We start from the raw sequence: 14,315 nt of genomic DNA on the forward strand, positions 1-14,315 counted from the left end.
GACCCCTGCTTGGGAAGCTGATACAATGTGTGCAAATGTCAAATGGGTGGTTCTAAAGAGAGGTGATCCGCCTGGGATGGCCCGAGAGGAATGGGGATGTGGGCAGCCAGCCTGGAGAAGTTGAGGAGCCTCACATGCTAAGCTCAGTGTTTAGTCTTAATCCAACCAGCAGCGGAAGGCTTTCAAAGGGTTTTAAGCAGAGGGGAAGTGATGATCGGAACTGTAGCTCAGAGGATTCTCTGTGGGCAGTGATGATGATTGGGCACAGCCCTGGGCAGGGTTGGAAGCAGAGAGGCCTGGTGACCATCTGCAAGGAGCCCATGGGCCATGTGGGTGTGCTTGTCACCATGCTTTGGCAAGCCACGTGCACAGGAAAGAGGCTGACTTACAAGAATCAGCAGCTCCTGAAAACCCAGCGAGGCCCAGCCAGGCCTGCAGCCAACTTCCACTTTATTCGGGATGCTTTCACTTTCCAGACATCTCGTTTTGAGTCAAGATTCCTCCTTTTGAACATGGGACTTTCCAGTAGGACCACAGCTCCTTCCGTGAGCTCATTTGGCCTAGGATGTCCTGGTCTGTTGAGGGAATCTTCCTTCCGAAGGAGGACGTCCGTCATGTGGTCCCTCTGGGGTCTTCTTCTCTGCGAAGGTAAGTGGAGCAGGTGGACAGACAGCCTGTCCTCGGGGAGATGAAAGCCCCTCCCTGGCTGCCCTCAACAGACCTCTAGGCAGCTGCCTCCCAAAACCAAGTAAGGAGCTAAGGAGAAGTGAAGAGTTGAAGCAACCTCTGGGGCAACCTAAAGTGGGGTCTCGGAGGAAATGGGGTGGCGGGTGGTGGCACTAGTGGTGTCTGTGTGCAGGAGACACCATCTGCTCTAGGGACCGGAGTGGCTTAAAATGATGGCGGCTTTGAGAGAAGGTTGGGTCCAGGGATGATGGGGATTCTGTCGATGCTGACACATGGGGAGCCTACAGTCTAGGAAAAGGAGGGGAGGGTAATGCAGAGCAAGGTTCCCTATGGTCTGAGGGATGTTTTTGGCAGCCTGTAGGAATGCTAGGGTCCCTCTCTGTGTCCTGTACAAAGGGAGATGGACACTGGTACAGAGGAGAGGTAACAGAAGGTTAAACATGGTCCCTGTGGGCTTGGAATAGTCTCCAAACTCTCAGTGGCCCCTTCATCAATCTTGCATCAACAAGTAGTCAACGTGACAAGGTCAGCCGCTGCAGGGCCAGGATGGAGTTCACAGAGCCCAAGACACTGTTGTATCCTTCGGGGACTCATAAGAACTAAACAAGAGCTCACTGCCTCTTCAGACCTTCAATCGTTTTTAGAGGTGTTCTTACTGGCAACAGAGAATGGTCCAACAGCGAGGAGACAGCCTCCCCGTCTTACTTAGGGGAGGAAGGTGAGAGAGCGAAGGTCACACAGATGATTTGTGGAGAGCCAGGGCATTGGAGAACCTCAGTCTGGACTGACATCTCCAGTTAACACTGAAACTGTGTCCCGACAGGATGGAGATGGCCGGGCCCAGGGAGGGCGAGGATGTGGATAAAGACTAGGGTTGTGGCCAGCAGAGCGGCCATCCAGAACGGGTCTCCTTATCCCAACTCGCAGCACTTGGATACATGGCACATCAGCCCTCACCCTGCCCTGCATCCCAAAGCCTCCTTCTATGCCAGGCTCGAGGCCAGTCCTCGGCAAACTCGGTGCGATTTCCTGAGCTCCTGAAGTCTGGTATTAAACTGGGGCACTGCAAGTACAGATGAAGACATTTGCTCTTGACCTGAAAGAGTTCACAGCCTGGTGGGAGACGCTGATTCAGAAATAGACAATAATAGCATAGGGGTGCTGATCCCTGATCACTGTGGGAAAACAGAAAGAGTGTCTACGCGCAGCCAGAGATGGCAGAGGTTAGAGGTGATGGTGATACTTCCAGAGGAAGCATGAACAAGGCAGAAAAGGAGTCAAGAGGGCAGTTCAAGAAGGATTGTCTTCCTCGTATTTCAAACTCAAAACAGTCCTCAAAAAAACGCAGCACCTTGCTGTCGTCTGTCTCTGTCCTTGTTTCAGATCACAATAATGATATGTAATGGATCCCAAAGACCTGGGCAGACTCTGAGTTCTCTCCTTCCCTCTCCGGACCTAATCTAATCCCAGAGTTTGTTAATTACACTATTAATCTCTCTGTCTCATTTCTCCCCATCCCCGTGGTTCCCTTCCTTTGTTCAAGTTGCCATCACCTCTCTCTTGCATTAATATAGACGGCCTCCGCCTTCCCCTACCTCCAGTGCATTCTCCATGCTTCCTGCCATGGCCACCTTAGGCCTGCACTTCATCATGTCGCTTTCTCATTTAAAACCTACCTGAGACAACACACACACACACACACACACACACACACACCCTGCTTCTAAGGATTAGAAGCCGAGAAACCAATGCTGCTTCGTGATACAGCATGATCCCGCCAACTCTTGGTGCACTGCCCACTTCCCCTCCTGAATCTCTCATTTCCCCATGCTCTCTCCCTTGTCCTCCTCCTGTCCCTCAGCCTGTTTCTCCTCTCCACCCCTACTCCAGTAGCCCCTGCTTGACTGGCTGCTTCCTAGTCTTCCTTTGAGTTGTATCTTCTCGGAGGCCGCTGCTCCAGGCTGGGTGAGGACCCCTATTAACCTACCTGGCGCTCAGCCACTTTTTTTTCTCATCATGATAACTTCATTTATTTTAGTGGCTGGCTTGAGGTCTGGTTTCTCCATGAACAGAGACCAGATTCTCTTCCTGTTTTGTTTCCCCAGCCATGACACACGCTGCTACTACTACAACACCCTCAACTCAGTGCAGCTGCTGGGTGGCGGAGGGGCCCTAACTCAATTCTGAGCAACTCAGCTGTTTGCCAGGAGTAGGACTAGACGCCCACACAGGCAGATTCACCGCGGTTTCTGTCCTTACAGCCCTCCTTCCCATCGTGATTATCGGCGGCGTCCAAGTGCTCAGCAAGGTGGGGGACTCCGTGTTGCTGGCGGCAGAGTGCCCTCCTGGCTTCCAAGTGCGCGAGGCCATCTGGCGATCTCTCTGGCCGTCAGAGGAACTCCTGGCCACGTTTTTCCGGGGTTCCTTGGAGACGCTGTACTACTCCCGTTTCCTGGGCCGAGTCCAGCTACATGGCAACCTCAGCCTGGAGCTTGGGCCCCTGAAAACTGGAGACAGCGGCAACTTCTCCGTGCTGATGGTGGACACCGCGGGTCAAACCTGGACCCAGACCCTGCATCTCAAGGTGTACGGTAAGTGTGACCAACACTGGTTCCCTGACTCTCCTCCTGCAAACTACCAGGCAAGCATCTGGAGCCAGGGGAGCTGGGGAGGGCTGGGTCCCAGAAAGGTACGGCCTTTGGCCATGTGGCTAAGTCAGGGAAAAGCGGCTCCCCAGAAGTCACATCTAAAAAACGCTTCCCACACACTTCCCAGGTGAGCACCTCATGAAGCAGCTGGCTTCATCAGCCCACCAACCTCATCTGTACTCCTTTCATTCTTTCCTTGGCTCAGCAGGCTGGGACAGGATGCTCACCCACCAGACCTTCGCCTCTTTCCTCATTCGTACAGTGAGCCTTATAACACCTACTGTGTACAATCCCCATCAGGATGAAGCACAGTGGTGTGTAGGGCAAAGTGGACTGTTGATCCCCTCTAAGGTATCATCAAAGCTTACCGGTGGTTCTATTATTTTATTTACCACAAAAAAAGGCAAAGGAAAAATGTGGCATATGACATAATTAGTTTTTACTGACAAGTTTAATTCAACTTGAATTATAATTATTATAGGATTTTTGTTCTATATCTCTGTTTTGTTTGGGGGTTTTGTGTGTTTTTATGGGGGTTTTGTTGTTTTGTGGAGGTTTTGTTGTTTTCTTTCTTCTTTTTTTATTTCTGTTGGTCTAAAGTTAGCACCAAAGATCCAACCTAGGACTTGTACATATTAAGAACCAACTGTATACCAGGGATCTGGACCACACCCGCCCCCAGCCTTGTTTTTCCTAAAAGATCTTTTAGTTGGGTGGGTAACTCGTGCCTCTAATCCTAGCACTTGGGCATCTGAGGCAGGAGGATTGCTGTGGGTTCAAGGCTAACCCGAGCTGCGTTACTTAGGAGTTAAAAAATAGTCACTATTTTTATTTTATTTCTTAGGGTCCATTGGGGTGGGCTTTGCTCCACAATACCAGCATCGTGTGCAACTGCATTTATCCCTGCAGCTGGAGTGGATGAATTGGCTAAGGATAGGGTGAGGACAGAATGAGCTTGCTCTCTCTCAGTTTCTCTCTCCCTCTCTCCCTCCCTCCCTCTCTCTCCCTCCCTCTCCCCCCCTCTCTCCCTCTCTCTCTCTCCCTCCCTCTCACTCTCCCTCCCTCCTTCCTCTCTGTCTCTCTCCTCCACTATCTCCATTCATTTCTGCTGCTCCATGCCTTTATAACACTCCCATTCACCTCATCTACCTAATGTCTTCAGACCAAAACGTGTGTGGCCCCACACCACTATTTCAGTGAAAACTCAAAAAATGTAGAAGGTTGCAGAGAGTCCAGATTTAAGAATGGAAAGTGGGGGTAGAGGCTGGAAAGAGGAAGCAGGAGAGAGAGGGGCCGGAAGCAAACTGGGAAGGATTCTCAAAGCCCCAGAGACAGCTGTTTTACCTGCCCTTGGGTGAGCCATTCGGGATGCTGATGTACAGTTAGAGGGTGCACTTCTAGAAGCATGAGGGCCTGCAGCAAGTTGTCCATCTCAGCAGGCAGAATGCTGGCTGGACTTCAGCACTGTGTAGCGCCCCCACCCCAGGGCCCCTGTGCAGGGAATGACCTCCACAGCCACCCAGGCCCTGGAGCCTCTCCTCCACGTCTCGGCTGCTGCACACGTAAAACAAGGACATTGAGTGTGGTAATGCAGGCGGCACCCACACCACTAAGCCCTAAAATGCCTTGTTCTCAGTATCTGAATTACAGATTTTAAGGAAATTGCTGTTTTATTGCTTCCAAATACATAGCGTGATTAGAACTAATTGCAGGAAGCTGCCAAGCAGCCGTCCTTAGGAGCTCGGCTCTGACAATAGATAAGAATGATTTGAATTAGCGGATCGGTTACCAGAAATGTCGATGGGTGTTTCTACTGCGCCTGATCGTGTTTGGAGGCAGCTTGTCCTCTTAAGTGGTGTAAATATCCCCCCTGTAATCTCTGTTTATACTATTAGTATGCCCAGCAAATCATTTCTTTTTTCATATCACAAATCCCACCAGATTGAGCTGGCATTAACGAGGTTTGACTCTGCTTGACTTTGGAATGCTGTCAGAGACACGGCCCTCCTGTGGCCACCATAATGCTCTCCCACTGGCCCCATTGCTAGAGACGTGGGATTTACTCATCAATCTGTACAGGAATGAGGAGCTGCTGCTTAGGATGCCAGGACACTAATTTGTTAGCAGCCCAGGTATCAAACACCAATTTGCCAGAGCTAGAGCGCTAAGGTTACGGCGGCGATGACAGAGCCCCCCACCCCCCACCCCTCCGGGCTCTCCTCATTCACCGCATTTTATGCCCTTATGATTATTTTCTTGTTCATCATCATCACGCGTCAGTGTCTGTCTCCTTACACTAAACTGTAGGCTCCCCAAGTGCGGCGGGATGTGTGTTCTTACCTGAACTAATAAATACTTGTCATCCCTTGTTGACTGACTGGCACACTGTGAATGAAGGGCTTCAAAAAGACACGAACGGGGTGCCTGGAGAACTCTGAGTCCTACCTGAACTATCGGGGAAGGTGTCACAGTCAAGACATTAAAAGCAGTGTGTCTGACGGGGCAGGGGCGGGAAGAGGGTGTCTTAAAGGATGCATAGGGGGTCCCTAAGTGGGCAAGAAGGGAAAGAATAGGACCAGGCATGGTGGCACACCCCTGTGACTGCAGCATTCTGACAGTGGAAGCAGGAGGATTGTGAGTATGAGGACAAGCCAGAGTATAGCCTAAGACCTTCTTTGTTTTTCGAGACAGGGTTTCTCTGTGTAGCTTTGCGCCTTTCCTGGAACTCACTTTAGAGACCAGGCTGGCCTCGAACTCACAGAGATCCGCCTGCCTCTGCCTCCCCAGTGCTGGAATTAAAGGTGTGCGCCACCACCGCCCGGCACCTAAGACCTTCTTTAGAGGGGGCAGGGAGCATTTATGTGCACAGATGAGCCACATAAAAGCCTGAAATGTATGAAGCAGCGCCCCATGTTTGGGAGAACTGCAAACCCGTGGACTAAGTGAGGAAGACCCGCAGAGAGTGTAGCTGAAGGGGTTGTCGTGAATCATTTCATAAAAGCTTTGGATACCAAGCTAAAGAATCGGCAACGGGGAGATAAATGAGATGGAAGAACCAAAGAGGCATGGAAGCATGCATAGAACCCAGACACAGAGCTGTGGACTCCGCCCAGCAGCCCCGTAAACCACTCTGCTCTGCTGCTCTCACACAGATACGGTGCCCAAGCCTGTGGTTCAAGTGTTCACTGCTGCAACGGAAGAGGTTCAACCCCCCAGTACCTGCCAGGTCTTCTTGTCCTGCTGGGCCCCCAACACCAGTGACATAACCTATAGCTGGCGACGGGAGAGGCTGATGGGCGTTGACGTGGGACCGCACGGCCTTTTCTCAAATGGACAGGTGTTAAGTGTCTCGCTGGGACTGGGCGACAAAGATGTGGCCTATACCTGCATTGCCTCCAACCCTGTCAGCTGGGATACGGCCACAGTCACTCCCTGGGAGAGCTGCCATCATGAAGCAGGTAGGCCAAGGACCCGTAAGCAATGGTTTGGGGATTATGGTGCCTCAGGACCCATCTCTGACTCTACCCTCCATGTTGCAGCCTCTGGGAAGGCCTCCTACAAGGATGTGCTGCTGGTGGTAGTGCCCATCTCAGTGTTCCTGATTCTAGCTGGTCTCTTTGGGGCATGGCACCATGGCCCCTGCTCAGGTAGGAGGAGTCTTACAAGCACAGAACATGGGGGAAGTGGGTGGGAATGCCGGGAAGGAGATGGGGCTAGACTCCTCCCACTTAGATTCAGAGGCCTGCCCCTTTGCATCTCCCGTCTCATATCTTGGCCCTCCCCTCACACTTTGGTCTCCAACCAGACTGAACAATTTGATTTTCCTTCTGCGATTCTTCAAATGAGCTGCTCTCTCAGGTTCCCTGCAGGCCTGTGCACATTACAGTCCCTCTGCCTAGGGCACACTTGCTGTGATTTTTCCCTTTCTGTCTGGCCCTCTCTTGCTGAGTCTTGAAGGTGAGTGTGTTCCCGGAAGCCTTCCCTACCTCCTCTTCTCCATGCCTACCTTCAGTCTGATTAACATCCTTCCTTTAATCGCCTTTGCTTACTCCATCCCAAGGACTAATGACCTGTCTGCTCCTGCTGCCTTCCGAGCCACACAAAAGCAAATGTTGGGTCATGATGGGACACACCCAGTGGGTCCCTCGAGCATCATGGCTCCTAAAACAGGAACAGCATTGGTGAATAGCTATTGAGGAAAAGTACTGATGAACCTTACTCACTTCTTGCCAACCATTCTTAAGAAAGGAAGTCCCCAAGAGAAGCCCCACCCCCCACCTCTGGCCAATGGCCACAAGAGCAACTTCTACAGAAGAGTGATGAAGAAAACCTGGTCAGATCAGGCTCTAGGCTCTACACACAGATAAGTATCCCTGCGTCTGCCCAGATGCCCTGTACCTTGCCCAAGGAGCATCATCGATGTCACAGGCTTCATGGCTGTTTTCCTGCTGAGCTCCCTGCCCTGACGACGTTAGTTGTGTCCTGGAAAACCAGGGTCTTACTCTGTGACTAGGCATTAGGTCCAGGAGTGACAGGTACATGTGTATTTTTCTCAAGGGACAGGAAAGTTGAGGTGGACAGCTTACACTGCACTCCCTTTAGGGGTCCTGTCTGTCAGGAAGAGGGTCTGTCCCATGCCCCTGGCCCCCCAAGATTTGCAGTAAGAAGGTAGAAACCAAGAAAAGAGCCGTTTTTAAAAAAAACTATTTTATTGAACTATAAATCATCCATTGTACAATTCACCTAGTTAAGGTGTACAATTTAACGGCTTTAAGTTAATCCAGAGCTTTACCTCCCACCCACAACCAATTTTAGAATATTTCTATCACCTCCCCCAAAAGAAGACTATAACCACTTAGTCAACACTCCTCAACTCCCCTGTGCTTTCCCGAGTCCTAGGCAACCACACATCTACTTTCCTTATCTAGTCGGGACAGTTCACGTGAATGGAATCCCATCATGTGGTTCTTTGCAATAACCTCCTTTCATGTAACCTAACATTTTAAAGGCTCATAAAAGAACAGCTGTGGCCGCCTGGGATAATGTAAAATCTCCACACAATGTGTCCAGGGGCTGGTCTGAGTTCTGCCACACACATTCTTGTCATTTAACCAGGCACCACACAGCCCTAACTCATGGTATGGGTGCAGATGACATGTAGACGTTAAGAAGAATATCCCGTTCTTAACAGACATCTCCTTTTCCATGGCTTTAAAAAACAAGAAGGGGTGATTGGGTTCAGGACATCTAGTGTTCAGAGCCTGGGGCCGAATATGCTGAGACGCCAACCTTCTGGTCTCCTCTCCAGGGAAAAGGAAAAGGAAGGATGCTGTCACTGACAGGGTGGTTCCAGAGACGGAGAATCCCCTCGTGTAAGATACGCCGCCGTGAGGGACAACATAAACTGGTGCTTGGATCATGACAAGAGGCCCTGCCCAGCCACATGATGCTCCACACCCGGAAACTTCCAGGATCCTCAGAACTTCCACAAGTCTCTTGTCTGCCGCTAGAGAACAGCCAAGGAAGCCGTCACCCTGGCTCCAACTTCCTCCCTCCTCTTTGCACCTGCTAGATCTTCTCCAGGCAAGGTGGACTAAGAGGGTGCTTCCTCAAGAGCACTGGACATTCTCTAGGATCCACAGAGACATTGTCCTTCTATACTACTGTATAGAGGGAATTATTTAACTATCAAGATGTTGTGCCCAGATCGTGACCCCCAGAGAGACCACCAAAGACGAGCATGCTGGAATGCAAAAGCAAGGTTTAATTCTGGATATCCAAAAGCAATACAAGCCTAGGCAGGGACTTCGTCCAATACATCCAACGCATTGGAGGCTAGAGGAAGCGCCCACCTGTCTGCAAGCTCAGCTTTTAAAGGGAAAAGTCACAAGGTTACATCATTTAGGGGTGCTAGTATGGGTACAATTCTGATTGGCTCGCTTCTAGGGACTTCTAGAAATTACTTCTAAGGGAGTGGTTGCCCACTACCATTTCTCATTGGCTGCCCTCAGGTGGGGGCATTTCTGTGATCAGTTACCCTGGAAACCAGGGAGAGGACATTCCATAGTCTGGCAGGCATTACCTCGTGACTATCTTGTGACTCTGTACTCTTACAGTTCCTTGTTTCTGGAATCTGAACTGACTGGTTTCAGTAACTAATGGCCTATTCCCAAAAGGAGAAATCTTAGGCCTTAATTTTAGGGTGAAAGCATTTTGGTCTTATTTCTAAGATGGCTCATTTTGGTCTCACAAAGAGACTGCCTCCAGGCCAGGTCCTGGGCCCTAAGAGATACCAGACATTTGAGTTAACCACTGCCAGCTCCAAGCCCAGCCCCTGGAGTCTGAGATCCTTGTGTTCAAGATGTTACCATAAGAAAAGTTACAGAATAAGGAAAGGTGGAGGAAAGGAAGGGCTTTTCTTTTCTGGCATGAAGGACTTTGGCCATCTGAGTTCAAGGCCCCTCAAAGGTAAACTGAGGTAATGAGTGACGAAGGATAGCTGACATGCCATCTTGGGGTAGAAGCCATTTTTCTGGTAGCACCCTATTAATAGACATCTTCATCCCCATTGACTACTCTCATGCCTTCTGCGTGATCTGGGGTGGTATTTGGGGGTCTCTCAGTACATTCTACACAGTTGCCAGAAAGGAAAAACAAGCAAACAAAACCCAGAGAGTTTGACCCAGCCAACAGGAAAGCCTTGCACAACGGCAAGAGAAGCCGCTAAGTTCAGGGTGAGTCTGTCCTCCTGAAACTGGGAGAAGGAAGAGCCATGAGAAGCTACATGGGAGGAAAACTGTGGAGAAGAAGGATGCTGAGACACTTCAGAATCGGCCACATTCATTTTCAGATGCAAGTGTAGAAGACCCACCTAAGTTCAAGGGGAGAGCCAAGTCCCTACCACTCAACTGTAGGATGGTCAAGGTCGCTTTGACACACGCCGTAGAGGATACTGTTATGGCCATCCTTGGAAAATGTATCCTGCCATTGAATGATTCTGTCTTGAAAAAGTCTAGGCTGTCTATTGCTCTTTGGGAAAACAAAGCACTTACTGAGTTAAATTTATCCTGGTGAAGGAGCAGCTACTAAGGTCCATGCTTATTCTCATCCAAATGGAATGGGTTTTATCCTGGGGCCCCGCCCAGACCTTGATAATGGAGAGGAAGGAGGCACTGAGGAAGCAGAGATAGTTTTGAATATGTTGCCTGGGTGGCTTCAGTCTCTCCACCCAGGAAGTCAGTCCTGCCCTGGCACCTTCCCTCTTCTCCCCACTGCCGAGACAGCCACTTCACCCGGGACAAATAATGGGGACCATCCACTGGCCGGTGTGTTCACATTACACACCTCCTGTCCACTTACCCTGGATCCCCTCTCACTGGCCTTTCTCAGAGGTTCCTGGCTTTATCGAATTCTTTCATTCGCCTGCCCTCACCTTTCTTCTCTCCCCTTTCCTCCAACTTCCGCATGCAGAGTGCACGTGCCCACACGGCCTGGCAGCTTGTGCTGCCCTTCCCTGCTACTTACAGGCATCTTCTCACCAACTCCTGGAAAATGAAAGCCTGTCTATGAAACAACGTGAAAAGGGAAGCCCAGGCTCTAGGGATGAGCCATGGTGGTTCTGGGGCGATAAAACACACACTGTCCCCCACCTTCCCTCCCTTTATCTCCACAGCCTCACCTCAAATCCAAGCACAGGTCTCATCTTTGTGAGGTGGTTTTTATCTACCTTGTGTAGACAGTGGATTTGCAGGGAGCTGTACCAGGGCCACTTGGAACAGGACATGCTGCTCAAACACACTGCTGCTCCCATCCCCAATGACTCACTTGTCAACTAGTAGACTTATTATCCTTCCTCTGGAAAACACAAAGTGCTCGTGGGAGACCAGTCTTATTCTAAGAGACATTGGGAAAGATGCTTCAAAAGTTACACCATCCCAAGTATGAACCAAGCATTCAGCATATGCTGAGAATTCTCTGAGGCCCTGAGGAATCAGTTTCGGATGAAGCAAAGCCTTTGCCTTTGTAGAGTCCATGTTCAATGGCATATAAATAGATCGATAAGTATATGCTAGATGCTGAGAGGTTCCGTTTAAAGGATAAGGCAGGCTGGCTTTGTGGTTCAAGCTTAGAGACCTGGCTACTTAGAAGGCTGAAGTGGGAGGATGGTAATTCAAGGCCTGCCTGGACTACAGAATAAGTTCAAGGCTAGCCTGGCTGGTTTAGTCAGAAACTTGTCTCAAAACAAAATGCAAAAAGATGGGCTGAGGAAAATAGCTCAGTGGAAGAGTGCTTCCTGGCATGCATGAGGCTCTGGGTTCAATCTCCAGATCCACAAAAAAAGAAAGAAAGGAAGGAAGGGAGGGAGGAAGGAAGGAGTGAAGAAAAACAGAAGGGAAGAAGGGAGGGAGGGGGAAAAGAGGGAGGGAGAGAAGGAAGGAAAGGAGAAAGGAAGAAAAAAGGAAGGAAAGAAGGAAGGAAGGAAGGAAGGAAGGAAGGAAGGAAGGAAGGAAGGAAGGAAGGAAGGAGAGGACTCATCGAAACTAAGATGTCATCATGCACCGACAGATGAGTGCTGTCAGCACAGAACAGCCAAGCCCTTAAGTGGAAGCACAGTTCACAACCAAAAGAGACCAGGTGGCTGGATCCAAACAAGGGAGAAATCAGAGAAGGGAAAGGTCCAGAGATAAGGCCTGGGGCCACCTCATGGGGGACTTCAGGGTCAAAAGAGCAAGAGCCTCTTTTCCTTGGAGTTTGGGTGGCAGAGGGGGCCCCAGAGAGTCAAGGTGTCAGTCTCTTTGGGGGATGTATCTTGCATGTGCGTGCTCAGACCAGAACCCTCTCCAGACTGCCTTTTCTCTTCCTTGTTCTCTTCTTTATCTTCAGTGATAGCATTTGAGCCTATTCTTTTTTTATAAAGGATAAACGTGAGATCTGCTGGGACCAAGAGGTCAAGTGATGGAATATTAGAATTTAGCTGAGCACAGTAGCTACACTTGTAATCTTAGCACTGGAAAGGCTAAAGCAGAATTGCTGTGACTTTAAGGTCAGCCTAGGCTATCTGGGGAGTACCAAGGCAGCCTGGGCTACAGAGCGAGACGCTGTATCCCAAAACTAACATGAGAGGATGGGGGAGAGTGTAGCACAAGAACCAGTTCGAAGAGAGCTTCATTTCCTCCGTGGAGATATAAATACTCAGTGCTTTAAAGAGGGAGGGGGTGGGAAGAATGGCATCCCCACCAGGTCTTCCTTCCATGTTTATGACACAGTACCTGTGTTAACCAGCTCTTGCTGATCTCTCAGGGAAACAAGTGTCCCTTCCCGGCTTGACCCATCAGCTCCCTGTAGCCATTCTGCATGCAGCCTGGAAGAAAAGTCCGTAAAACTTCAGAATACAACCTCCCTATTGACCCATTGGCTCCTTGTAGCCGTTCTGCATGCAGCCTGAAAGGAAAGTCCGTAAAACTCCAGAATACAACCTCCCTAGGTCTATGGAAGTGTCGGTTGCTGTCTCGCCTTTGGGCTATGTGTTGGAGACAACCAATGGTCAGGAGCAGCAGGCTGACCGTATGAGTGGGGCTATTCGACTGCACAGCTGGCCCAGCTCCCATTCCAGGAGTCATACTTCTAGGGAGATACAATAAACTTTGAGTGCCCAGAAGAGAATGGCCAGAATGGAGAGAAGTCTAGATGCCCTTATCCTATGAGAAATGACTGAAGAAACTGGTTGTGTTTGGTTTGAAACAAACAAACAAACAAACAAACAAAAACCTTAGATGGATGCAGATATACAAATATTTGAAAAGCTTTAACATAAGCCCAGACTGTGTAACCAGGGTCAGCAGAGCATGTTACCAAGATGCTGATGTTGACCCATGTGAAAAATAGGATATCACAGTGAGGAGGCAGTTTCGTGGTTACTGGGTTCCACTTCTTAGGTGGAAAGCTGAAGCCAAAAAGATGTAATTAGTCAAGGCAAGATAAAAATTACTTCTAAAATTGTTTCTCTAAATCAGTTCAGCCCCTCACACTGCACTACATCACCGGAAAAGAACTTTCCAATTGATGATGAAATACAGTTATGAAATGAACTGTTTGAACAAATCCGAGTCAGCAGAAACTGTCTCAGAGCAAGATCTGTCTCAGAGCAAGATCATAGACTAGAGATTGTTCATATTAGGAAGTTGTACCACGAGTGACAAATACATTGTATGGATATACAAATTTCTGTCTTCCAGGGACGTGTCAGACCCAGCTAATAGATGCCAACACACTTTTCCCACTGAGTCTAGATGCACTGTTGACATTACCCCTACCAATCAAAGATGATTGCTATGATGAAAAGTGTTTGCTATTCCTACCCGCAACAATCTATAGCATCCTCCAATAGTGAGAATTCATTACAATTTAAGGAAAGAATGAATGAATAAGCAATGAGACGGAAGAGGCCAGTGGAAGGGTTCTGCTAAGGAGCTGGAAAGCAGCCATGCTTTGTGGAGGAAAATTAATCTAGCTTCTCTTTTCCTGCCATTTTTCTCAGCGTGTTGCTTGGGGGAAATATCAGCACTGTAAGGAGAAAGTGATGGGAAGTAGTTACACCATTACCAAGAAACACAAACCAGCAATCACACAAACAAGTGAATAATACACGCAGCCATTGAAACCGTCATGTTTTTAGAATGTCTAAGAATAAAAGAGAAACACTGGCATTAGTCAAGATTCTTTGGGTCTGTGCAAAATCAAAAACAGCAACAGGGAAAGCAAACCTCTCTGGCCTCAACTAAAGCAAATGAGAAATTCATCGTAAACTCATGGGTCACTCAGAAATCCCAAGAAAATGCTGACCAGACTTGGGGTCTCCATGGAATTATTCTATTATACTTTCTGTACCCCAGTTGCTCACTAAAGTTTCCAAATCAGTAGAGTTAGATCCACTTAGCTGAAGCCAAGGACTTTTCTTCTGGGACAACGGAAGAGTGGTAT

At 49.2% G+C, this 14,315-nt stretch overlaps 1 protein-coding gene across 2 annotated transcripts; it reads left to right on the forward strand.

Annotated features, from left to right (window-relative positions):
- The first annotated feature begins 187 nt into the window (after window positions 1-187).
- Window positions 188-11,539, forward strand: Slamf8 (SLAM family member 8). Of its 2 annotated transcripts, XR_005093000.1 has the most exons (6): window positions 188-648; window positions 2,949-3,278; window positions 6,488-6,793; window positions 6,875-6,982; window positions 8,644-9,030; window positions 9,592-11,539. XR_005093000.1 is itself a non-coding variant. In XM_028865560.2 (5 exons), exons 1-5 carry the CDS (start codon window positions 252-254, stop codon window positions 8,709-8,711), a joined length of 1,209 nt encoding a protein of 402 aa, XP_028721393.2. In that variant the 5' UTR covers window positions 188-251; the 3' UTR covers window positions 8,712-9,102. The 2 variants fall into 2 exon arrangements, 1 of the variants encoding a protein (XP_028721393.2); XM_028865560.2 differs by lacking the exon at window positions 9,592-11,539 and having other exon boundaries at window positions 8,644-9,102.
- The last annotated feature ends 2,776 nt before the right edge of the window (window positions 11,540-14,315 follow it).

This window comes from Peromyscus leucopus, chromosome 15 (genome assembly GCF_004664715.2).
Source record: "Peromyscus leucopus breed LL Stock chromosome 15, UCI_PerLeu_2.1, whole genome shotgun sequence".
Taxonomy (NCBI): domain Eukaryota; kingdom Metazoa; phylum Chordata; class Mammalia; order Rodentia; family Cricetidae; genus Peromyscus; species Peromyscus leucopus.

Bases quoted from the DNA above. Each gene is read 5' to 3' on its own strand.
- Slamf8 (XM_028865560.2), top strand. From the start codon at position 252: ATGATGATTGGGCACAGCCCTGGGCAGGGTTGGAAGCAGAGAGGCCTG. The intron at 649-2,948 runs GTAAGTGGAGCA...CTGTCCTTACAG, and splicing joins GGGTCTTCTTCTCTGCGAAG to CCCTCCTTCCCATCGTGATT. The intron at 3,279-6,487 runs GTAAGTGTGACC...GCTCTCACACAG, and splicing joins CCTGCATCTCAAGGTGTACG to ATACGGTGCCCAAGCCTGTG.